The 26,353-nt window shown below is 46.0% G+C and overlaps 1 protein-coding gene across 2 annotated transcripts; it reads right to left on the bottom strand.

Annotated features, from left to right (window-relative positions):
• Positions 1-637: 637 nt before the first annotated feature.
• Positions 638-24,387, bottom strand: MAEL (maelstrom spermatogenic transposon silencer). 2 transcript variants are annotated; one of them, XM_074972170.1, is made up of 12 exons: positions 24,275-24,387; positions 21,420-21,506; positions 15,232-15,334; positions 12,565-12,720; positions 10,695-10,736; positions 9,511-9,638; positions 7,508-7,562; positions 7,235-7,376; positions 5,688-5,750; positions 3,927-4,059; positions 3,367-3,445; positions 638-1,365 (listed from the first exon to the last, which is right to left on the bottom strand). In XM_074972170.1, the coding sequence occupies exons 2-12, from the start codon at positions 21,468-21,470 to the stop codon at positions 1,253-1,255; spliced, it is 1,065 nt and encodes a 354-aa protein (XP_074828271.1). In that variant the 5' UTR covers positions 21,471-21,506; positions 24,275-24,387; the 3' UTR covers positions 638-1,252. The 2 variants fall into 2 exon arrangements, with proteins under 2 accessions (XP_074828271.1, XP_074828262.1); XM_074972161.1 differs by lacking the exon at positions 24,275-24,387 and adding an exon at positions 23,934-24,082.
• Between the last annotated feature and the right edge of the window lie 1,966 nt (positions 24,388-26,353).

Raw genomic sequence — 26,353 nt, 5'->3', positions numbered from 1 at the left:
GTCACTCCAGCCCTGCTAGGAGTCTGAAAGTGTGCCTGCAGACATGTGCAACAGACTAATGGGTTTGGGATTCCTTTGAAAAGAGAGGTTATACTACATTGTTATGAACCTCAAGATTTGAGGAGCTGATGATACAGTTTGTAACACCAGTATTCGCCAGCAGAGCTACACAGAAAAGCCAAGACCCCTGTCACCCTGGCATATTGTCAATGCCCAACAGACCATGAACAGGACTCCTACCATATTTTCACAGTAAGTATAAGACAAAAGGAAGATTTTCTACACCAAGTATTTTAGTCTATTTACTTCCCCAACTCAACTATTCAATCCATCCCTCCACTCATGAAGAATTTAAGGCAGTACCCCTTTGAGACACTCCCACCCAGTCTTTCAGCACTAGAATGCCTCCCAGCCTCGTGTTATTTTATGTGGCAGGGATCAGCAACCTTTGGCATGCGGCCTGCCAGGGCTACCCCTGGTGGGCTGGTTTGGTTACCTGCCGCGTCCACAGGTTCGGCCAATCGCAGCTCCCACTGGCCGCAGTTCGCCGTCCCAGGCCAATGGGGGCTGCGGGAAGTGGCGGCCAGCACGTCCCTTGGCCCCCGCTGCTTCCCGCAGCCCCCATTGGCCTGGAGCAGTGAACGGCGAAACCTGCGGACATGGCAGGTAAACAAACTGAATCGACCTGCCAGGGGGCTTACCCTAGCAGGCCGCAGGCCAAAGGTTGCCAAGCCCTGTTATATGGCTATATGTGGAGACGACTGTCTGCCAACATCTAACAGAGGGGTGGAGGTCGAAAAGAAACCACGGAGAGAGGGAGATTAAAGAACTAAATCATTCAAACAACATGTTTAATGCTACATTAACCACCAGAAGAACGTTTAACATGCAGTTACTGACCATCACCCTCTCTTTCTTGCAGTTCTCCTCCCATTACCTAACAAAAGAAAAGCCAAAAGACTGCATTTAGTCAAGAGAGCAAGAAGTTGCCAGTTCCCTTCAAAATAAGTAGTTCTATAGACAAAACCAGGATTTTCTTCTAATTGAAAGAAAAATTCCCTCCAGTCAATGGGTCTGTCATCATTCTAGGGGAACCGTTACACTGGGTCAAGGGAAGGGGAATGTATTTTAGGGTTTTGCATACAGGGTCAGACAAAGCAACGGCAATCTGGTGAAGTCCCAGACTACCATGGGAATAGGGAAGAGCAGGATGTGCAGTTCTCCTGGTAAGGTTAGGAGGCCGGGTGGGCTTTCAGTTGCTGGAGGACTTGGAAAGTCTGGAGACACTCTCCAGCAAGCGAGTGATTCCTCTTCCTCGCATGGTGCTTGTTCTATATGGCGACGTCACTCCAGAGGGATGTTCACCTATGAAATTAACCAGTACATTTTGCAAGTCAATCAGCATTTAAAACATTCATAACTCAAGAGATCTGCTGTCCTATGTCCCCTTGCTTCAGCTGCAAACTAGTGAGGCTGCACCGTTTGATTGACCTAACCAAGAGGCAGACTCTTGGACTTTGAAATGCTGTCCTCAATGTACACCAAGTTCATCAGTGACGTCCCTCTGGAAAAAGCTCAGGACTTTTAGTTTATGGTTTTAGTGCAGGGGTTGGATTAGGCAGCTCAAAGAACTGGTATTTTTCCCTGTTTGCCATCCTGTGCTCCAGAATCTAAATTTTCATTTAAAATCCCTCCCCACTCCAGCCTGGTCTACACAAAGGATTGAATCAATTCTAGTCACTGTTTTGACTGCCCTTACTCAAATCCCTAATGGGTACTGGTCTGTTCTAGTTTCAATCAGTGGTAAACTGCAACACAGCAAGTCCTAGTTTACCCCATCTACACTAGGGGTTTGCATCAATGCAGCCACATCACTGGCTGGAAACAGGGCAAATAAGGTACACAAAGCCTAATTCTCTAGCCCTTATGGATGTAAAGGAAATCAGCCTTAAAAGTGTGAACAGAGTGCTGAGACAGTGATGTCTGCTAGAGTTTGCAGATAGCTGACAGACCAGATCTGAGGGAGGAGTGAACGGCAGCTTTCATCCTGGGTGCAGACCCAAGCTGCAACATGCTATTGACAACTATCTTGCTGCTAATAGGATTCTTTAGGTTGGTATGGAAACTTAGTTTGATGGAAGCTTTTTGCCCTTTCACATTTTCTATGAGGTATTCAGATGTCTGAGCGTTTGTGTAAAGTTACAAGTTAAATGTAAATCTTCATCAGAGTAATCTTAAAATTGAGCATTTAAGGACAAAGAGCCTGGAAAGGCAAGAGTTAGGTTCTTCTAGCAATGTCAGTCCACCCACATTGCACACAGCTATTGAACTTGAAAAGCGGCAACTGGTCCACTGTCTGTTGCTCCAAGCAAACCACTGCCTTTAGTGGGGTTATACGGAGCTAGAACAGAATTTGGCACAGTACATGCTGTACATGTGGGTTAATACTGCCAAGAGTATTTATAAAAAGGAAAAGTTCTCAGTTGTTTTGCTTTTCTTTTACTGATTTAATAAAAATAACCAAAAAAGTTTAAAGAAATCCCTTCTTTGTGAGCTAAGTAAAGAGTGTTTGCTCCAACTCCACAATACTGCAACTTGAAATGTAGCAAGACTGTATATGAAGTAAAAAAGATTTTAAACAAAGACTACTTAAATTGTTTTTCTTGCAAACTCACAGCTACTAGCCCTCACTGAAGACTAGCCATGATCTGACATTTCAGATACCCTTGTGCAAATGTCATACTTTGTGGCTTAGGAAGAAGATCTGTTTCCCTTGCTCACTTAACTCAGAAGTACCTGAGCAGATGCATTTTCCATAAAATAAATGTTATCTTTGGGCTCTGACCAACTAAACAATGTTTTAGCCCCCAAAAGGCAGACTTTCAAGGAGTCAAGTTTATAATGGAAGTCACATTGCAACAAGGATTCATTGAGTTTGTATGTACTGTACTTTCTATACAACAGGATGTGTTGGGAAGACAACCCTACCCCAAATACCCACAGGAAGTCCTCTCTCAACCCTGGTGTATGCTGAGAGAAAGAAGAGCTGTAGGAAGCTGGAGGTAACAGCACACGAGGAGTGTTGAACACAATGAATTGGAGGAGTCCTTTTTGGCTCTGGGAATTCTTTCCAGTAAAACTGGCACAGGCTCATCTGGTTAAGGTCAGACATTAGGAGTTCAATCAAATCTACAACTGTATACATGAATGAGCTGAAGCTGTACCACCCAAGGGAGGTATTGTGACGATCTGGCCATTTACTGTATCCAGAGATGAGGTGGGCAGAGGAGGACAGTGCCACAGTCATCTGATAAAGACCTTAATTCTCATTCTTTCCTTTCCCAAATCTGAAAGTCTCAAACTCACCAGCAGAAGAGGCAGCACCTTGTTTCTGAACTGGAGAACTGAAGTATCGATTACAACCAGGATTCTGAGCCCTCAGCTTCTGTAGCAGAAAAAATTCAAACCCCCTTTTCAGAACAGACAAGTGCTCTCTTTCACATAGCATCCACCACACCTACTCACGATACCCAAGGGTGCTGGGTAAAGATTTAGGCAAGACAGAATATCTGGATGCCTATTTGCATAGGATTTAAACAGGTTAATTCTCCCTGCCTCTTATTCTAGAAGAATCATTTGTGCCGGCATATTTTGGAGGACCTCATAGTCAGATCAGAGCTTTTGTAGCAAAGGGTTGGGACAAACTTCAGAAAGAGGTCTAGTCAGCTAGTGGAGAACTTTCCTGGTTGGCTTTCCAAATATCCGTTGTGCATTATGAACAAGGATGTCACCTGCTGTAAAAGTGAATATAGCCAATCTGACACTGGAAGGTCAACTCCACTGCCCCAGGAAGAAACCAGGCCCCCTTCAGGAAAAGAGTAGTCATAGCAGCCTAAATAATTCAGCACAAATTCAAAGAAGATGACCTGGAAACGTCCAGCATCCAGTACCACCATCTTGGGATTTATGTTGTTGCTGGACTCATAGTCTTGCAGAGGTAGGTGAGCTGTTGTGAGCGAGACTCCATACACGCCTGCAAGAGTGTTACTGATGCAATAACTACATTGAGCAAAGGAAAAAAAAGAGTTCTGATAAGAATTCTGTACTGTATTTCTTATATACAAAGGCAGCATAGCCCCACCCCACTTTACAGTGAAAGACATACAGAAGGAATAGCTGCTATCACCAATACTTTGAGGTGGGGGGGGAGGGAAGGTGAGATATGAGGACTACATCCTATCATCCTTTCATCCAGAAAAAGGCCAATCTTCTTTAAAAATTATACATGAAGCTACAGGAATCACTGCCCCCATCACCCAGGATGAAACATGACTATTGTTTAACGATGCACTGCATTATTAAATCAGTTTGAACAGGAAGACTGCTACCATATCCAATTGTTGGGGAGATAATGCAATTATTTAAATGGATATTTGCCTAAATTACCCCTACTTTTACTTCCAAAAAGCACAGCGCCTTTCTATTTGGCCCTGCTTCCTCCCTGCGGAGAAATGTTTGGGCAGGGACGGGGAGGAAGAGGGTGCAAGTGGTGACACCAGGCGCTCTGTGCATCCAGGTCAGTTTCCCCATGTGAGCTGTGTAATGGGAGGGCAGGAGAGCAGCTCCTGATGCCTCTCAGCACAGCCCAGGCAGGGAAACTGAGCTGGACACACAGGGCGCCTGGTGTTGCTACTTGCCCCCACCCCCAGCCTCCTAGGGGGCACGGAGGAACATCTGGGGTGGCGAACGGTGACGCAAGGGCCTCGGTGCTTCCCGGTCGGTATCCCCACCTGGGCTGCGCAAGGGGAAGGCAGGAGAGCAGTTCCTGATGCCTCACAGCATAGCTCCAGCTTGGGGCCTTTTCAATTTTACTAGCCTATACAATAAGAGACTTGAACCAGAAACACAGGCATCTAGACATCGGAGCCACTTTCTAATCAGCGCCGCTAACATTGTAGCAAATGAACACAAGATCTGAGCTGCTTCCCAAGGGTCTGCGCAGTTACTGTATTGACTGTGTCAAGCCCAGGTGAGTGATAGAGTGAACAGGAAAAGTTAAATGTGAGTGGAATGTGTTTAGGCAGATGGGCAAAGGGGACAGGCTTTACCAATGGATTTGTTTGATGTGTGCATTGCACATTTACGTATCTCTAAAACCAGGGAGACATAATTCATAGTTACATGAAAGTACTTGTTTCTGTTTAGTCAAGAATTTGTTTTTATGCAAATGTTAATTTTTAAAGTGGCAGCTTGTAAATGTGGCAAATAATTAAGTCAAAACAAAACATTAAGGGTGATTAAATACTGAATGTAAACTGTATTTGTGATTTCAAATACACTAATTTAAGTACCACTAACAATTGATAAATCCAGAAGTTAGACCTATACCTATTAATAGTATTAAGCCCCTTGCCCCCCACAAATATAGAAGTCAAACTCCGTCTATGCAGGCACTGATACCATGGGGTAACATTATATTATGATCATGTTGCTAATATTCAGACTACAGAAAAGAATAAGAGACACTAACGAAGAAATACCTATAGAGATAAGGAACCCATTAGAAAAAGACAACTTGGGAACAACTTTCCTCAGAGGAGTAGAGAAGCCAGATGCACAGGGCTAGAGAGTCCAGAAGCTAAGAATTGTCTGCAACATATCAGACATATCCCCTTCACAGTACTCACGCAGTTTTCTTGCAGGATGCTAAAGCGCAGAACAGGATATCATTCTCTTCATGCCACTTGCACCTAAGTGCAGATTGAAATTCTTCTGAGTTCATAATAGAAACAAAACTACACCCTTAATTTAGATGGATATAATTAATCTAGTTGGATTAGAAACCTGTTGGCTGATGCTAACCTCCCTTTCTCCTAATCAGTGTAATTAAAACCAGACCTAGAAAACTCCTGGCACAGTCTTGGTGCCCAAAAGTAACATAGGTTAAATTTTAAAAAGGGACCATGTCACATAACTAAATGTAAACTTAGGGACCCAAGCTAACAGGTTGTAGTTTTATAAAACCTCATAGAAATTTTCTCTTTCTTCTTAAAAAAAGAAGAGTGGAATTTAAGGAAAACCATCCACTTGAAGTCTTTTTAATTTCAAAGACTTAAAAGTAGTTTTTTGGTACTATACCTGTTTCCCCCCCCCCCCCCTTTTTTTTTTTTTTTTTAAGGACAGTTTCTTTTTCCTGTTGGTGTGTGAATGACTCACTCAAACAGGGGGAAATGACTATACAAAGGAAACAGTGACACTGACTATACAGAGTGCCATCAAAAACTCTCAAAACCAGACAGATATTTCTCTCCTATAATCTTAGAGTTATAAAGTTTACAGTCTTAGTTGTTACCTATAACAATAGCACGTAAAATGTCAGAAGTAAATTGACAGTGTCACTTTAAACTTCCCCTGCAGCATCTGCAGCCCAGATGTTGCAGCACTGTGCTAGTGCATGAGAACCTGAAAGTGAAACTAAGGAGCCTATCTTTGCTGTCCATGATACACATTCAAAAAATGAACGTAAGGCAAGAAATATACTACAACTGAATCTTATTCAAATATAAGGTGTTTTGCTCAGATATATCCATGAAAACCCAGTGAAGTCAATGGATTTTCATGGATGAAACAAAAGAACCTGGCTCTGATTTCTAATCTAAGCACCTCTATTAAAATAAACAAAAACTATTTTGACAGACAGAAATGGATGTACAGTCCAGCAGTATAATTCCGATAATTTTCCTGTATTTTAATTTATTGGGTACAAATAAAAACATCTGACTACTATAATTCAATGGATTATTAATGAAGCAAACATTCTTCCAAACCTTTTCTTAGTGCAATTTTAATGGATTTGTGAAATTCAAAGAAGCAAAGATATTCGTATTTTGAGATTCTCTCTCTCAAACACAAGCACATGGAAGTATTCTCACTTCACCCCTTTCCACTCTCAAGTCAAACCCACAAGCCTCTGCTTCACAGCTTTCAAACCTATGCTTACACTTGAAAAATCAGAGACATACTGTCCAAGAGCGCATTTCCTTCAGCCACATCTGAGCTATGATCCAAGGAGGACCAGCCTTAATGATGAGACTAGAGTTTTCAGCTAACCTAACACTGAAGTAAGAAAGGTGTATGTGTGCAGGGCACTGAGGGACAGTTTAAAGCACCTGGCTAACAGATAGTTACCACTATAACATCTCCCTGTTCAGGAAATAAGCCAATGCCATCATACCTAGTGTTACTGCAGTAATCCCACATGAAGACATCCAGCAGGTTGCGCACCCAGGTCTTGGAAGGCTCCTTTCCAAGTTTCCGCTGGTACAGTTCCACCACCAGGTTTTCCACACTGAGAAGCTCCAGCTGGTTCTCAGTGCCTGTTATTCAGAGAAGGCCGAGTCAAGAAGAGGAGAAGGAATGGCAGAAACTTTGACAAATATAGGTGGGACAGAGGAGACGCTGCCGAGATACTAAGACTCCTTGCAGTCTTAAAAAATTTACTTCTCACCTGCTTCCTTAGCCATCCATTTCAGACACCAGTTGACTCTGTACCAATCATCAGACTAGAGAGAAAAACGTTTCACTGTCACATGCTCCAGAACACAACTACAGGTATGGAGTGGAGTTTAGTTATTGCCCCCCTGCCATTCCTAAACCATCTTCTCCAGCTACTTTAATTCTTGCACAAAGCCACTGCCACTCTTCCTGAAAGTTCTCCCTGAGTCTCAAAAGAGGGCTCCGCCTGGGGGTGTGGGCTCTGGGGTGGGGCTCGGGATGAGAGGTTTGGGGTGCAGGAGGGGGCTCCGGGCTGGGGCCAAGGGATTTAGAGTGCAGGAGGGGGCTCAGGGCTGGGACAGAGGGGTGGGGTGCGGGAGGAGGTTCAGGGTGCAGGCTCCAGGAGGGAGTTTGGGTTCGGGAGGGGGCTCAGGGCTGGGGATTGGGGTACAGAAGGGGGTGCGGGCTCTGGGAGGCAATTAGGGTGCGGGAGGGGGTTCCAATCTGAGGCTAGGGGTTCAGGGTGTGGGCTCCGACCGGGCAGCGCTTACCTCACGTGGCTCCTGGTCGGTGGCGCAGTGGGTCTAAGGCAGGCTCCCTGCCTGCCCTGGCTTCACTCTGCTCCCAGAAGCAGCTGGCATGTCCAGCCCCTAGGTGGAGGCATGGCCAGGAGGCTTTGTGCTGTGAATGCGGCCCGCCCCCGCAGCTCCCATTGGCCACAGTTCCCAGCCAATGGGAGCTGTGGAACCAGCACTGGGGGGGGGCCGCATGCAGAGTGTCCCTGATTGCCCCTGCGTCTAAGGGCTGCAGGGACATGCCAGCCGCTTCCAGGAGCTGCGTGGAGCTGACCGGACTTTTAATGGCCTAGCAACCCTAGCTTCCCCACGCAGCGGGGTGAGCTGGTGCTTGCGGCTCCACCCCCACGGGGGGCGCCGAAGCTTGGGGCTTCCAGCCCGCGACACGGAGACTTGCCGCAGGCCGGATTAAATTAAGCAGCAAGCCAAAGATTCCCCACCCATACTATAAAGCAGGGGTGGGCAAACTACGGCCCATAGTCCGGATCCGGCCCATCAGGGCTTTGGATCTGGCCTGCAGGATTGCCACCCCTGTGGCGCCGCGGACCCTGCACCGCTCCCGGAAGTGGCCGGCACCACATCCCTGCGGCCCCGCACCTGCAGGCACCGCCCCTTGCAGCTCCCATTGGCCAGGAACAGGGAACCGCGGCCAATGGGAGCTTCGGGGGAGGTACCCGCAGGCAAAGGCAGCACGCGCAGCCCTCTGCCCCCCACAGGGGCCACAGGGAAATGGTGCCAGCCACTTCCAGGAGAGGCACGGGGCTAGGGCAGGCAGGGAGCCTGCACCCCAACCCCCTGCCCTGAACCCCCCGCCACACCCCACATCCTTCCTGCACCCCCAACCCCGAGCCTCCTCCTGCACCCCAACCTCCTTCTGCACCCCACACCCCTCCTGTACCTCAACCCCCTGCCCTGAGCCCCCGCCGCACCCCGCATCCCTCCTGCACCCCAACCCTGAGCCTCCTCCTGCACCCCAACCCCCTTCTGCACCCCACACCCCTCCTGTACCTCAATCCCCTGCCCTGAGCCCCCGCCGCACCCCGCATCCCTCCTGCACCCCAACCCCCTGCCCTGAGTCCCCGCCGCACCCCGCATCCCTCCTGCACCCCAACCACCTGCCCTGAGTCCCCAACCCCCTGCTCTGAGCCCCCTCCCACACTCCACACCCCTTCCTGCACCCCTGCCTTGAGCCCCCTCCCGCACGCTGCACCCCTCCTGCACTCCAACCCCTTTCCCTGAGCCCCTTCCTGCACACTACACCCCCTCCCACACTCCCTCCTGCACCAGTCCTACATTCATGGCCCTGCATGCAATTTCCCCACCCAGATGTGGCCCTTGGGCCACAAAGCTTGCCTACCCCTGCTATAAAGGCTTCTTTGGGCAACTACAATAGGACTGTGTTTTGAAGGACTGCCCTAACTTGGACGGGGCTGGATTCTACCTTGCAGTACACAGGTGGCCATCTGCCGCAGTTTGGCTGAACAAACGTGTAAAGTTCACGTAACACAACAGGGTGACCAGCAGTCGAGAGCTCAAAACCAGAGATGGGGATCTTGTGAGTGGCATCACCTAATAGAGGTTAATGAGGAGAGAGAAAAATGGGATATGAGTAGTCCATTTTTTTTATTTTTTAAAGAAACACACTGCTTTCTCTATTCCCAGTCCCACCTACCATCCACAGGTAAAATCTGCAAGATTCATGCACCCACCAGAACCTCACCTTTAACATGCACCTACTTATTTTCCCCAAAGATCTGGGATGATCTGAGGTGAGAGCCCTACGCTGCTTTAAAGAGAGAGTTACCCAAGTATTTTGATAAAGGGAGGCAGGAGCTGTGTCCGTTAGCAGTGTGTGTAGGGACAGGAAGTCCACTAACTGGAATCTATAAACACTGCTCAAACGCTGATATAAGGGAAAGGTAAAAACAATGCAGTGGAAGTCAAAATAGTACAGAGGGCCAACCGACAGGGTTGTAGGAATACTTTACTTGCTGAATGTCAATGCTGCATGGAGAAGTATTAGGTTTGTATTTCTAGAGGTTCCTCTTTAATAATGATACTTTATATTAGCATATTCCAGTTTGGGGAAAAAACAAGGTTCCAGTGTATTTTTTTATCCATTTATCCATTTATTTATTATTTATTTATTTTTTACAAGCTATGCGCACGCACACGGGGGAGATGCTTTACCCAGTACCGAAATACAGCCACCTCAGAGATGGAAACGACAGCTACGAAACATCATGCACTGAAGTTACACAGTCGTTTAGGACAGTAATACTGAAGCTAACTGGAATTCCGTGTGGGAGGGCAGATCATAGCCAACAGAACATGATTACCCATAATGGACGTTTGGATAAGACACCATCATTAATTAGAAGTGTCAGAGGTTCTTTAATGACTAGTTATTCACAAAGAAGAGTTTATGGTCTATGGAAGACACAGCATTATGAAATCCCTCAGGCAGTTTGCTCTAGTGTCCGTCTCTCTCTTGGACGCGAGATGCATAGCTCTTAGAGAAGCATCACTTCTCACAAGCAAGGCAAATGTTTAAAGGACTGGTGTACACAAACCAATGAAACTTCCAAACCCTGCATCCCACCCCTTTCCTCCTCCGATACTCACTTGCTGCTTGACAATGAAACCGAAAGCCACGTGGCACCACTCCTGCAAGAGGGCAGAGAGAATACACATTATCAAGCAAGAAACAGATATACAAACTCTAAATAATGAACAATACCTCGTTGTGCTATAAGAGCGGCCATACTGGGTCAGACTAAAGGTTCATCTAGCCCAGTATCCTGTCTTCCGACAGTGACCAATGCCCCAGAGGGAATGAACAGAACAGGTAATCATCAAGTGATCCACCCCTTGCCACCCATTCCCAGCTTCAGGTAAACAGAGGCTAGGGACACATCCCTGCCCATCCTGGCTAATAGCCACTGATGGACTTATCTTCCATGAATATATCTAGTTCTTTTTTGAATCCTGTTATAGTCCTGGCCTTCACAACATCTTCTGGCAAGGAGTCCCACAGGTTCTCCGTGCGTTGTGTGAAAAAATACTTCCTTTAGTTTGTTTTAAACCTGCTGCCTATTAATTTCATTTAGTAACCCCTAGTTCTTATGTTATGAGAAGGAGTAAATAACACTTCCTTATTTACTTTCTCCACACCAGTCATGATTTTATGGACCTCTATCAGATCCCCCCTTAGTCGTCTCTTTTCCAGGCGGAAAAATCCCTGTTTTATTAATCTCTCCTCATATGGAAGACGTTCCATACCCCTAATCATTTTTGTTGCCCTTTTCTGAACCTTTTCCAATTCCAATATATGTTTTTTGAGATGGGCGACCACACCTGCATGTAGTATTCAAGATGTGGGCATACCATGGATTCATATAGAGGCAATATGATATTTTCTGCCTTATTACGGTATCTATCCCTCTCTTAATGATTCCCAACATTCTGTTCACTTTTTTGATTGCCGCTGCACATTGAGTGGATGTTTTCAGAGAACTATCCACAATGACTCCAAGATCTCTTTCTTGAGTGGTAACAGCTACTTTTGACCCCATCATTCTATATGTATAGTTGGGATTATGTTTTCCAATGTGCACTACTTTGCATTTATCAACACTGAATTTCATCTGCCATTTTGTTGCCCACTCACCCAGTTTTGCGACATCCTTTTGTAGCTCTTTGCAGTCTGCTTGGGACTTACCTATCTTGAGTACTTTTGTATCATCTGCAAATTTTGCCACCTCACTGTTTACCCCCTTTATTTATGGATATGTTGAATAGGACTGGTCCCAATACAGACCCCTGGGGGACACCACTATTTAACTCTCTCTGTTCTGAAAACTGACAATTTATTCCTACCCTTTGTTTCCTATCTTTTAACCAGTTACCAATCCATGAGAGGACCTTCCCTCTTATCCCATAACAGGTTAACAGCTTAGTTAATAGCTTTATCTATCATCGTGTGTCCTTGCATAACTGCCATGAATGTCCACTTATTTAAAACATTTTCTTAGCTATACTCATTTGCACAAACGCTGCACAATACACACATTTTACAACCTGTTGCATACCTCTGTGTTTTGGCCCCATCTAGGCAAATGCATTTTACTATTAAATCCAACATACACAAGCGTGCAGCCTCCCACCTACACAGTAGTTTTTCTTCCAGCTGATGGCCAGACAGCTTCGTAAAGGATTTTATTTCAACTACTTTCTCACAAGATTTCTTTTACCCTCCAAGTTCTCACTCAGTCTGGATGCCAAAGGCCACCTTTCTGCAGACTTTAGTAGAAGGCAGCTTTAACCACAGGCATTTATGCTGCTACTATCTACCTAAAATGCTCAACATCTGGAAACAGGACCGTGTCTTATGCTAGAAACTTGAACTGGTCTGGGAGAAGTGAGATTAGAAAGTCTTCATCCTTCCACACAACTGAAATGATGAGTTTCCTCCCCTCCGTCCCTTAAGGCTCACCAGGATCTACAAAGCGGTGGTAGTCTGCTGTTATGCCATCCTGTAGTGAATATTTGACACAGCCAATCTCACAAGGGAGGAAGCGCTGCTCACAGGGAGAGGGCAGCTCTCCATGACTGTAAATGTTCAGGAAGTAGAAGATGCTCCCAAGCACAGCTGGAAGGAGAAATTTTCAGGGGTCACTAGAGGAGAGAACAAGCAAGTCTTTTTGCATCCAGTGAACATTATTATTTATACTGCAGCAGCACTTATCTGCCCCAATCGAAGATCAAGGTCCCACTATGTTAGGCCACACAACTGAGTAAAGACACAGGATAACAATTGGACGAAACATGTGGGAGGACAAGGTAACCGTTAAAAGGACACTTTTGCATAAATCAGGAGATTCTGCGGTCACAGTTCACCTCCAGGTTAATTCAGATGGTATTGTTTTGTAAATATCACAGCACAGGTTAACAAGAATGCCAAGGCCCCGGAATCCATCAACACCACCACTCATGCCTCCCTCCAATAAAGCTCTCCAACATTTTGTCTCTTTAAGTAGGGATGGGAAATGCCACCGATACCAGGAACTCTAAACAGCACATTAAGCTTCAACCAAATCCAGCAGGAGGCAGACTGAACAAAGGATATAGTGCTTTTACACTGTGGAGGGGCTGAAAAGAATCAAAGAGCCCTTAGAGAAAGCTCACCTCTAAAATAACAGAGCAATAATATGTGACAGGTTATGTATGATACAAACAAGAACGAATGCTCATAGACTTAGCATAGCAACAGGTCCAAACTACTAAAATATTGACTTCAGTTAGTGAAAACTATACGTAGTTGTCACTGAAACAGAGATGAAGGGTATTCCTTCACCCCCAGCCTAGCCCATTCTCTCTTCAATAAGATTTTACTCAGTGCTTGCACAAGTTTTATGTATCTTGGCTGGTGGCTTGACTGTTTATAGCATTTTGTGAGTGCTACTGTATACTATACTAGAGCTTCTTAGAGGCAGGGTGAAGTGCACTGTGGCAGTGCTCTGAGTGTTTCCTTTGCTGCTAGTCAATGCCGATCTCAGTATCAGTTTTACACGGAAATGCAGATGGGAACAGATTGGCTTTTCAGGGTTCTATTTAATAAGACACCAGCCAGCCAATGTGCAAGTACAGCACTGGCTGACACAATAGCTTTCTCCCAGGCTAGGCTGTCCTGTTATCCAGTGTCTATACTGTTGTTCTGAGCTTCCACTCAGACATCTAAAAACTCCCTACCCTGTTATACTTGACATAAGCACACATGTAGCCAAAGTCTGGACTAGGCCTTGTATATCCCTTGTCATAAATATAAAGGGAAGGGTAAACCCCTTTAAAATCCCTCCTGGCCAGAGGAAATCTCCTCTCACCTGTAAAGGGTTAAGAAGCTAAAGGTAACCTCGCTGGCACCTGACCAAAATGACCAATGAGGAGACAAGATACTTTCAAAAGCTGGGACGAGGGAGAGAACAAAGGGTATGTGTGTCTGTCTATATTCTGTCTTTGCCGGGGATAGACCAGGAATGAAGCCTTAGAACTTTTAGTAAGTAATCTAGCTAGGTATGTGTTAGATTATGATTTCTTTAAATGGCTGAGAAAAGAATTGTGCTGAATAGAATAACTATTTCTGTCTGTATATCTTTTTTGTAACTTAAGGTTTTTGCCTAGAGGGGTTCTCTATGTTTTGAATCTAATTACCCTGTAAGGTATCTACCATCCTGACTTTACAGGAGGGATTTTTTTTTATTTCTATTTACTTCTATTTCTATTAAAAGTCTTTTTGTAAGAAAACTGAATGCTTTTTCATTGTTCTCAGATCCAAGGGTTTGGGTCTGTGGTCACCTATGCAAATTGGTGAGGCTTTTTATCCAACATTTCCCTGGAAAGGGGGGGTGCAAGTGTTGGGAGGATTGTTCATTGTTCTTAAGATCCAAGGGTCTGGGTCTGTAGTCACCTAGGCAAATTGGTGAGGCTTTTTACCAAACCTTGTCCAGGAAGTGGGGTGCAAGGTTTTGGGAAGTATTTTGGGGGGAAAGACGTGTCCAAACAGCTCTTCCCCAGTAACCAGTATTTGTTTGGTGGTGGTAGCGGCCAATCCAAGGACAAAAGGGTGGAATATTTTGTACCTTGGGGAAGTTTTGACCTAAGCTGGTAAAGATAAGCTTAGGAGGTTTTTCATGCAGGTCCCCACATCTGTACCCTAGAGTTCAGAGTGGGGGAGGAACCTTGACATCCCTAATGAAACGGAAGTTACAACAGAAATGCTTTCCTGCAACAGTTCACTTCGGTTTATCTCCAACCATTTACAGACATTAAGAGCCTTATTCTCTCTTCAAATATGTACATGCAACTCCCATTAAGTTTAAAAGGAGGTACAGCCAGACGTTAGTGGGCAGAAACTGCCCCCTGACCATTATGAACTACATTTCTATTATGAAATCCTTTGTTACTGTAGGACAACTTATGGATAGTTATTTTAACTAAGTTAGTTTTTGTCTGACATATTAAATATATTCAGATCTAAATTAAACATGAATTTCCCACTTTCCCCAGGTAAGGCCTGTAAGCCAGATGTAGCAATTCTGCTCCTTATGGAAGTCATCCAACACTATGAGATCCTTAGGATTAAGCTTCTTTAGGTTTACTCTACCCTGATCATTCTTCCAAGAAAGACTGGTGGCATCTGGAACAGAAGCGCTTCTCTGTATCTGCATGGGCAGTGGTGCAGGAACCGGAGAAATCTGATGGGGAGGCTGGAGAAGACAAAATAGAGTTAAGTATATAGTCTGCTCCTCCAGTCAGAGAAGGACCATAATATAGCTACTTCTTTGCCCTCTATGAATGGATGGCAGCACTGCTCCTTCTAAACCCACCTGACCACAGTTTGCAGTATGCAGGCAGTTTGCAGTATGCAGGCAGACTATTAGCAGGCATGTTTTCTCCTCTGACACAAAGGATATTAGTGGTGCCCACACCAATTTACCAAGACACAGAAAGAACTATAGCCAAGCCTCTGAATTAAAAAAAGAGCATCCACAGAAGGGCATTTCATCCACGTTTAGATTTGTCACACAGAAGGAAGCCATCATCTCCCAAGCCTATAGACACATCCTAGGGGAAGGGATGAAAGTCTAACACAGTTTTCCATTTTTTCCCCCAATTGAAAAGCCTGTAAAGAGCAGGCTAAAGACATAATTTCTTTCACATCAACTTTATTAGTCATTATTACACAATATTTCAGAAGTTAGAATTACAGGGTAAGCAGGGAAGTAATGTCAATCTATTGCTTTTCTGAAGGTATCATGCAGGATTCTCAATTTCGGGTCTTGTGTCTCCAGTACAAGTCATGAAAAGATTCTCATTACTCTTAGGGTTTTTTACCTTCTGATGCACCGCTAGGCTGGCCTCAGAGCTCTGGCCCCCAGAGCATGCTCTAATTTCAGGAACATTAGAGGCCACAGAACATTTAAACTAGCTCCCTTTAAAATGTGGAAGGAAGAGCTCCTCAAACTTCAATTATATGTAAGAGACCTACATACTTCTCCCTTACACCAATCTCTTTTTTTTTTTTTTTTTAAGAAAACAGTACAGAGGAACATGACAGGTTTCAGAGTAGCAGCCGTATTAGTCTGTGCCACAAGTGCTCCTTTTCTTTAGTACAGAGGAAGTCAACCTTCTCAGAACATGTAATCAACAATGTAGAAGTGAGTGCTCACTGTGTGAACAAAGGACACATTACATTATCAACTGAACCCCTCAAACTCTGAGGTGCACAAGCATGACAACATTGCCGGAGAAGCAGAATTACAAGGTAAGCAATTTTCTCTTCCTTAAAGATATTATTTAATGCACATTCCCAACACTGGAGAGGAGGTAAGTTCAAGGGATGTCCTGAAATAGTAAGTTTAACCACGAACATGACCAGAATGTATACCAGTGAAGAACTCCTCCAAAAATTGGTCAAATTCAGTAAAGACATCCCAAAAAAGAAATTATAAGCAATGGAATTGTTTGGATTCTCCTTACTTTAGGAAAGAGTTCAGTATGACTGAAGAGAGATTTTTTTTCCCCCCACACCTCAGAGATAAGTGATTAGCAAAACAAAAAAAGTTCACCTAAGGGTTTCATTTTCCCCCAAGTAAAGTTGCCCAGGATCTTGAAAGTCAAGTATGCAGAGAAGGGCCTCGCCGGGATGGGGCTGCATGCGTGCGAAGGATGTAGGCAGGATGAAAGTGGAAGTTGGCTTCTTGGGCAGAAATGTTGTCAGAAGATTCTGTACCACCACTATAACTTTGTAAAACGTAATATAAAGGTAGATTAGTCATTAAAACCTGAAAGCATCCTAGGAGTAGAGATAGTACACTTCCTGGTGATGGTTATCACAAAACTTCTGTCTCCGAGTACTGAAAGGCTCAAAAGGAACTTTTCTTTAGCTTTTTCAGGATCATATTTGTTATGTGACACCAAAGATTTTTAACAGGGTATGCCACTGACAGGCCAGATGCCAGCTCTTATCCAGGCTGCAGGCATTAGATAAGAACTGACAACCTTGTAGCTGGAGACCAGACCAGGTCACCTGTAAGTTTTGCTCAAAATAGGTATTAGTCTTATAAGAATATATTTAGCGTTTAAGACTCTGAAACACTTGTAAGTTGCTGCATGCATTAATCTCATTTGTAATGTCTGTATAACTTTAAAAACATTTGCTCTGACCTTGCAAACTTGGGGCTTGGCTACACTTACATTTTATAGCGCTCTAACTTGCTGGCTCCGGGGTGTGAAAAATCACCCCCCAGAGCGCAGCAAGTCAGAGCGCTTTAAAGTGCTAGTGTAAACAGGCTCCGAGTGCTGGGAGCCGTGCTACCAGCGCTCGGAGCTAATCCCCTCGTGGAGGTGGATTACCAGGAGCGCTGGGAGACCTCTCTCCCAGCGCTCCTGTGTGACCACACCTCGCACTTCAAAGCACCGCTACACGAGTGCTCCCACAAAAGCGCTTTGAAGTTTCCAGTGTAGCTATGCCCTCAGTCCCGGGAATCACCCCCCACCCATTCAGAAGGACTATCAAAATCAAATGGGTCATCAAGGACCATCACAATTCAAAGGACTGGTTAATGGCTCTCTCACACCTGGGAAACGCTACCTGCAAGGAAGCTCCTCCTATTGGCATGGAAGTTGAATGAAGGAAATAAAACAGTCACAGGAAAATTTTCCATCTCTCTCCTCGCTGTTTGAACTCTGTCAGGGCCAGATGCTCTAAGCTGAGGCAGAGATTCCCAGCGGTTACCCCTGAGTCTGCCCTGAAAGACCCTTTGAATTGACAGATCACTAGAACTCTGTCACTCTTAGGATTTAAATGGTAACTCACTGGTGTGTTATTGCTTGCTTTAACCTGCAAATAACTCTCATATTGCTTTTTCCTAGCTAACAAACCTATAGGCCATGTCTACACGAGCAAGCTTACGGCAGCACCGCTGTAAGATCACTTGTGTAGCCACTCTATGCTGATGGGATAGAGCTCTCCCATCAACATAATTAAACCACTTCCAACGAGCTGTCCACATGGCGCTTCTGTTGGTGTAACTTATGTCACTCAGAGGGGTGTTTTTTTCAAAAGTGATAGTGTAGACATAACCTTAAACAATTCATTACAGGATTGGCTACAGCGGTTGTCTCTAGTGTAAGATCTAGGGTACCAATTGACCTGAGGGTGAATGACTGGTCTCTTGGGACTGGAAGCAACCTGAACGTGGAGTGATTCTTGGTATAAGTGACCATTTATCACTAACTGCAGTTTGTCTGAGTGGCAAGACAGGCTTGAGAGTCTGGGAGACTGTCTGTGACTCCATGGTAAGACTATTATAGTGATCCAGGAGTTCACATTTAATACTGGTTGGTGACATCTAATTCTAGAACACACCACCAGTTTGGGGCATCTCCCCTGAGGTAGGCACACTCAGTCGTGAGCCACTCCAGACAGTGTGACCTAGGGGTTTCAAAATGTCAAGCCTCAAATGAATCTGATGAAAAAAGGCTGGAGAGACATTGTCGTGTCTTTGACAAGGTCACTTGTTCATGAAAAGCAGTTTAACGATGACTTAAGGAAGTATTCAGACAGCTCTTGTGCAGAGCAAGTAAAGGGGTTTATGGGCCCATAGGTAACACACACCAGATCTCATCCATTGGCAAAGAGAAGGCCACTGAGGACAAAGTGATTCAAGCCACTTGCTTTGAGACTTGCTTGCCTACAGATTTCCACCTTGACAGGAGCTGAGTTGTCAGAGAGAATGCACCGAGGTATGGCTGGATGGAGCAAGTATGCTAGACTCAGCCTGTTGATATCAGTTTAGGCCACCTGCAAGAAAGCTGAAAACCAATCCTCTGTAAGTTGGTAAGAAGCTAACAGGATCTTCAAAAACTTTTATCTCCTGAATGATGCCAGGACCTCTGACTCCAAGAGTAGCCAGCATATAGACACAGACACGTCCATTCCCAGAGAACAAAGGTGTCCCACATTAACTGTCTTTTCTACTATGACCAGGAGACCCGAGAGTGGTAGTTCAAGTTAAAGAACACTTCATCTCTAGAAGATGACACTGGGAGAGTTCTGATCTATTACACCATGATCCATAGACCAATTGTGTTGAGCTACGCAGTACCGACTCAGTCTTCCTCATTCCCCTTCCTGACAGATAAGCTGTAACTAGAAATGTTTTGGAGGACAGATCCCATTCTCCCACCTGCAAGACCTCCCAACACAGGAAGCATGATCCAAGTCTCATTACCTACTGAGATAACATGTTATGAGAGTTTCTTCAAATCATGACCACCCTTTAGAGATATCAGGTCTCTTGCACTACTTAGTGTTTTCAGAATCACTAACACATATCAGCGTTCTAGATAACTGCTGTTCCCAGGGAAAGACACATGTCCTAGTAAGAATTCAAGGGTACAATCTGTATGGGGAGACTTTGGCAAACCAGTAAAGTGCCTGAAACCACTATGGCTTATTGCTAAAAGCAGCCAAGTCAGCAGGCTGTAAATTAGCCAAGCCAGCAGGCTTAGCTTAACCAAGGCAGGAGGGGAAGGGACTTTTTGGGTGCCACAGAGAGGGCAGCTTGACACCACGTCCTTCCTGATAAGAATTGTGTTGAAGTTGCTGATATATGCATCTTAGAAGAGCAGGATGTGCCCCAGGAATGTCTATTGGGGCCTCAAGGGTGCAAACGGTGGAAAAACCCACACCTGGTTAATCGATAATCAGAAGGAACCTCCCACTTGACCACTGAAACTGCTTACTTAACACGTTTGCTTTAAGGGACATGTCATTCTATTACTAATGTATAAATAAGGGGGAAAAGTTTGGTAGCGGGACTCTTCAGGACTGGACTCTCCCTCTGGATGCATCTTGTTTTCCCCACTAGCAGATGGGCTGCCGCTGTGCCACTCGAGAGCCAGACTCAGCTTTGGTAATTATCAAGGGTTGGGGGTGTTTTACTAACCTGTTGCAGACGTGTGTATAAGTGCTTGAGACGAAGTAAAGTTTAGCTTTAAGTGAAAGCATTCTTGTGTTGTCCTGTTTGTGCCAGCCATCTATCGGTTGGACGGCCGTGTCTCCCCGATTTATTTCCTGACACCACCTCGCACAGAGTAAAAATTACCAAGAGCTTTGGGTTGAAAGAACCCCGGGTAACAAGTCCACCTCATAATTGGAACCCAGTTGTGAGTTACACCAGTAAATAAGATATTGTCCATAAAGTGAAACTGCATGGAACATAAAGCAGGGTTCTGCTTGGATTGTTTTTTGTTCTGACCCATTTAAGAGAAATTTTGTGCTACCAATTTAAACTGGAAACAGATAAGCTCTTTGAGGTATGGATCTTGTCTTCTTGCATACATATAAAGAACCACAATAAAAATATGCTACTTGGCAGAGCTAAGAAGAAAATCATTATGTCCTGAAATGGACAACAGTCAATAAACTATATATAGAAGTTGCACTAGTGGAAGGCTATGCTTGCAGATGTAGAGTGCCGGGAGTTAAACCAGCCCTCAGAGACAGCAGCAAGAAAGCGCTGCCATGTGTTCACACCGTCAGCTGCAAGCGCAGTGGCGTGGCCACATTAGCAGCTCTTGCAACGCCACAGAGAACAGTGCATTGTGGCAGCTATCCCAGTGTGCAAGTGGCTGCAGCGTGCTTTTCAAATGGGAGGGAAGGGGGTGGAGCGTAACAGGGACTGCGTTGTGTGTATGCAGGGGGAGAGACAGTGGGTTTTGGGGGGCAGAGAGTGTGTCAGCGTGCTGTCTTGCAAGTTCAGACAGCGGCAGGGGGAAACTCCGACATCAGCCCCCACCCCTCTCTCTCACACACACGCGCAAGCGCCTGACTCTGCAGCAGCAGCAGCATTCCACAGTAATGGTTTGCTTTGTCCCAGGACAGATAAGCAGCCGGCTGTCAGAAACGGAGCTTTGAAAGTTATGCTTCAACCCCAAATCCAGAGTAAGGCAGACTCTGGAGGAAAAATCCACAGTGTGGCAGAATACTGAACTGCAGGCTCTCTCCTCCATTTAAGAGTAGTTGTAGGGTGATGGTAAACTATAGGTTTACATTGTTGGTAAATTCAAGACATTTCTGGACTACCAAGGAAGATACAATTACAAACTAATATTATAGCCATGCATATTTCTACACTAACAAAGGAAAAGGGGCAGAAGGTAGGCTTCTTGTAAGTTTTTAGGGTGGCCCTGTGTGCCACAATTTTTGACCAACCCCTGCAACTGTTACTCCTCTTATTCAGCCCACTCCAAATTCCAGGTTTCTTCTTCTACCTTCCCATTTACCTGTTTCACTGATGCCTGGGTGGAGTTCTCTGCTCTCCATTTACGAGCCATCTCTGCATATTTCTCCTTTTCATCCTGAGTCAACAACTGTGAATAAAATTGTTATATAAGTTATTTTCTGACCATTTCCTTCTAAGAAGACAAACTTGCTCCAGAATCCAGAAAGTTCTATGAGAATAAGTAGTCTTCGGCTTAGAGTAGGTGAGATAAAGCAGCTATGGAGCTGGATTGAGCCAGTACTGGCTGATACACCATTAGGGCCAGATGGCAAGTGAATTTCTTAGTAGAAAGAGATTGTTGGGTTTTTTTTTAAATATTAAAGTGGGCACTGGGGGAGAGATTATGCACTATTAATAAAGCTGCAAGACTAAGGGCCAAAATCAGGTTAATGAACATTTTAACACACCGATCTTGTGCTACTAGCCACACCCTAGCACAGAGGTTCTCAAATTGGGGGGGGGGAAGGGGGCAGGAGGAACAGAACGTATTCGAGGGCAGGGGCTGAGAAGCCGCTCTGCCTTCAGAATTGGGCAGCTGGAAAGGCCAGGCACTCAGCTCTGAAGGCAGCACCATTGCCAGCAGCAGCAGAGAAGTAAGGGTGGCATCCACTCTGACTTCAGAGCTGGGCAGCAGTATATGTACCAGTGTGGTGAGAGCAGAGGCCTAAACAACTACAGACACAAAAAAGGGGAGCCCGATCAAATAAGTTTGAGTATTTATGCCCGAGTATAAATAAAAGAATTTTAGTAATCTAATTCACTCTTTTACTAATGCCATTTGTTAACATTTTGCCTTTTCTTCAACTTGGGCCATGAAACCAGACTGGTCAGTTTCACTTACTAGCTTTTAGGTATTGGCAAAATGTTTTGTTCCCATAGATCAAATCCAGCAAACACTGACATACATGCTTAAAATTAAGGATCGAGATTTTAATCTATTTTTAAAAATGCAAAATTACATTTCTATATTCAGACTTGTTTTTGTTCCCCTTTAAAGAATGGCATATTTGTCCCAAATTTTAGATTTAGTAATAAGCATTTTTAAACTTTTGTTTAAAGTGTCCCTTTAAAAAAATTCTAAGTGAAATAATTTTTCATTATCCTGTACTATTTATAATTTAGAAACTTCAGTACTGAAAACCTAGAAGCGAGACAAACCTCACTGATTCACCAATAACATGGAAAAAATTAAAACAGTATAAATAGTGAAGAGAATTGGATTTTAAATCCCTTTAATAGTTAAAGATGTTTCTACTTAACATATCAAAGAACTGTCTACTATTTACATCTTAATAGTGTCAGATCCACATTGGGCAGCTCAAACCCAGTTACCCACTCCCCGCAAGAGAGTCCCTTTAAAACTGAGTTAAGTCAGGAAACATGCAACTCGGATTAGACATAACAAACACCATGAACAGAAAAGAGAAAAAGCATTTCCTCCTGCCTTTCTCTAGCTAAAGAGGAAGACATTTCATCCCAGAGAGGATCTCTGTGCAGCATGGAAAAGTGATGGAGTGTTTGTGTGGAGGTATAGAGGAGTGTGTGCCCGGGGCGGGAAGGGGGAGGAGAGAGGAAGGACTTGTAGATGGGGTGCATGCCCAGGGGTAGGTGTTGGGAGAAGGTAATGGGGGAATACACATCTGGGGCAGGGTGTGTGTGTTGGTGGGGAGGATGCACGTCCAGGATTGGAGGATGCGTGTGTTGAGGGAGTATGAACATCCAGGGTTGGGTGTGTGTGTATGGGGGGGATGTACACCAAGAGCTGGATGAGTGTGTATGGGGGGGAATACACGCCCAGGGTTGGGGGGAACGTGTGTATGGTGGTGATGCATGCCCAGCGTTGGGTGTCTGTGTGTGTATGGGGGTGATGCACATCCATGGTTGGGGGTATGTGTGTATATGGGGGGATGCACACCCAGGGTTGGAGTGTGTATGGGGGGGGGATGCACACCCAAGATTGGAGGAGGGCGTACAGAGGGGATGCATGCCCGGAACTGAGGGTACATGTGTGCATGGGGGTGATGCACAGCTGGGGTTGGAGGGGAGGAATGTATGCCCAGAGTTGGGGGAGGGGGGGTGTATGAAAGGATGCATGCCCAGAATTGGGGGGGTATAGAGGGATGCATGCCTGAGGTTGGAGGGTGTGTGCTTGGGGGGCAGGGAAGAGATGCACACCTGGGGTTGGGCCAGGGTGCTGGGGGGGATGCACACCCAGGGTTGGAGGGTGAGGGGGGGGAGGAGATGCACACCCAGGATTGGAGGGTGTGTGTTGGGGGGGGCAGAGGAGAGATGCACACCCGGGATTGGAGGGTGTGTGTTGGGGGGGAGTGGAGAGGGTGCACACCTGGGGTTGGGCGGTGGGTGGTGGTGATGGGGGCAGATGCACGCCCGGGGTTGGGGGGGGGGAGATACACGTCCCGAGATGAGAGTATGTGGGGGGTCCAGCCCTGGCCGCTCCTCCCGCGGGGTTAGCCGGGTTGCAGCCCACGCGCGGCCCTGCCCAAGCCCCGCTCACCGCCCAGTCCCGCGAGCAGAGCGGGATGGCGTCGGGCACGCGGGCCACGGGCAGGCCGCGCCGCTGTAGCTCGGGCAGTTTCTCGCGCACGAAGAAGTAATAGGCGTTGCGCGCGCCCTTGCGGTTCGGCATGGCGGGGGGAGGGGGAAGGGGGCGAGCCCGCCAACAAGGCCTCTGAGCCCGGGCCGGACGCCGCTGCTTTACCGCCCGCGCGTCAGCGGCCTCCCCGAATCCTCTCCCTCTCAGCCCCGCCCCCCCGCTCCGCGAAGAAAGAACCAATCATATCGTTTAGCAGCCCGCGCGCGCATGGATCCGACGGAGCCACGAGGCGGCACGTGCACCTCTCTCCTATTGGCCGGTGAGAGAGGACTCCAGGGGTGCGCGCCCCGCGGGCTTCCGAGAGAGAGAGAGAGAGAGAGAGTCGAGTGCGGCACCAGCAGGGGACTCGCCTTCTCGCCCTGGGGCACGCTGGGATTTGTAGTCTCGATTTGCGGTTCCGAACCATGGGCGCAGGGCATGCTGGGAGCAGTAGTTAGCTCGCCCACACTCCGCGGGGGCACGTGCCGGCAGGGGCTGCTGGTGCCCAGCGGGGACAATGTGGGGCGGGCGCGCAGGGACATGCAGTATGGGGGGATAAGGAGCTTAGTTGGCCCAGGGGGACCAGGCTACCCACACCCACGCAGGTGTGTGTCTTTTGTGCTAGAGCCTGAGCTGCCCTCCATGATCAGCCTGCGCCTCTAGCTCCCTGTCATTGCAAAGGGAGCCAGCTGTGAGCGGGGTGTCAGTGATGCTGCCGTGGCGGCCTGAGGCGGTAGCTCTGAGAGGAGTCAACAGCTCCATTTGCTCAGTGGGGAGTTAACTCCTATATGGGGCAACAGGACGTTAGGCTGAGTACCAGCACAAGCACTTTCCTAGTTGGCCTGCAGACCTCAGTTCAGTTATGAGGGTGAGGGCAACTGCATGCTGCATTAGAACCTGACAGGCCTCCTGAATTTACTGCTAGTTTAACTGAACGCTGCTCATTTGACTGTCACCGACAGGAGGCAGGACGTCAGTGAGAACACAGGAGGTTCTAGGCTGCTGGTACTGGAAACAGCTCTGCTCAGGTTTCAGGGTAGCAGCTGTGTTAGTCTGTATCCGCAAAAAGAAAAGGAGTACTTGTGGCATATGCTCAAATAAATTTGTTAGTCTCTAAGAGGCCACAATTACTCCTTTTCTTTTATCTCTGCTGCAGACTTCTAGCGAGACCATAAGCAAGTCACACAGTCTCTCCAGACGAGATTCTGAAAGGTGCCTAATGCCTCAGTTGCCAACCTGCAAATACATATAAATACTGTGTATTAGTTATAGTTGGCCATAGGTGCTGGAACTAGGGGTGCAGGGGGTTTACAATTTGGTTCAATGGCTCTCAGCACCCCCACTATAAAAAATTGTTCCAGTGCCCCTGCAGTTGGCTGCAAGGGGACACTAACTGATTATATAGGCATATTCAAAGAATCTCATTAAGAACCAAATATGGAATTTCTGTTTGTCTCTCTCTGCCCCACACTCTTTCTTTCTCTCACACAAGCAAGAACGTAGGGATTGCACTGTACCCAGTGTATAATATTAATAGTCATGGTGGGAGTGAGATGCATGACCCTGTGAGCCCCCCAGGTGGAATTCCAATTGACTCTAGGGAGCACTCAGACAATGAGGCTCTGGGCTGTCCCGCAAAGATGACAGCTCTTTTAGAATTTTGTTATAAATGGACACAAATCAGACATCAAGAATTATAACATTCAAAAACCAGTCGGAGAACACTTCAATCTCTCTGGTCACTCGATTACAGACCTAAAAGTCGCAATATTACAACAAAAAAACTTCAGAAACAGACTCCAATGAGAGACTGCTGAATTGGAATTAATTTGCAAACTGGACACCTTTACATTAGGCTTGAATAAAGACTGGGAGTGGATGTGTCATTACCCAAAGTAAAACTATTTCCCCATGTTTATTCTCCCCCCTTCCCCGCTACTGTTCCTCACACGTTCTTGTCAACTGCTGGAAATGGCCCATCTAGATTATCTAGATTATTACAAAAGGCTTTTTTTTCTCTCCTGCTGGTAATAGCTCACCTTAACTGATCACTCTCGTTATAGTGTGCATGGTAACACCCATTGTTTCATGTTCTCTGTGTATATAAAATTGTCCTACTGTATTTTCCACTGCAGGCATCCGATGAAGTGGGCTGTAGCCCACGAAAGCTTATGCTCAAATAAATTTGTTAGTCTCTAAGGTGCCACAAGTACTCCTGTTCCTTATACTCTTCCCTTGAAAGTCTCTGTACTCCCCCATTCACATTTTAACTCAGATTAAAATACAGAAACAATGCAATCAATATTGCTTTGATCAGTTTTCTCTCACGTTGGAGGGCAGAG

Source organism: Natator depressus, chromosome 1 (assembly GCF_965152275.1).
Source record: "Natator depressus isolate rNatDep1 chromosome 1, rNatDep2.hap1, whole genome shotgun sequence".
NCBI classification, from domain to species: Eukaryota; Metazoa; Chordata; order Testudines; family Cheloniidae; genus Natator; species Natator depressus.
This window is presented reverse-complemented; position numbering and strand designations above follow the sequence as displayed.

Coding starts and splice junctions, on each gene's coding strand:
- MAEL (XM_074972161.1), bottom strand. CDS start 24,065: ATGCCGAACCGCAAGGGCGCGCGCAACGCCTATTACTTCTTCGTGCGC. Junction 9,639..10,694: donor GTTTCATTGTCAAGCAGCAA/GTGAGTATCGGA, acceptor AACCTCTATTAG/GTGATGCCACTCACAAGATC. Junction 1,366..3,366: donor AGGTGCTGCCTCTTCTGCTG/GTGAGTTTGAGA, acceptor TTAATTTCATAG/GTGAACATCCCTCTGGAGTG.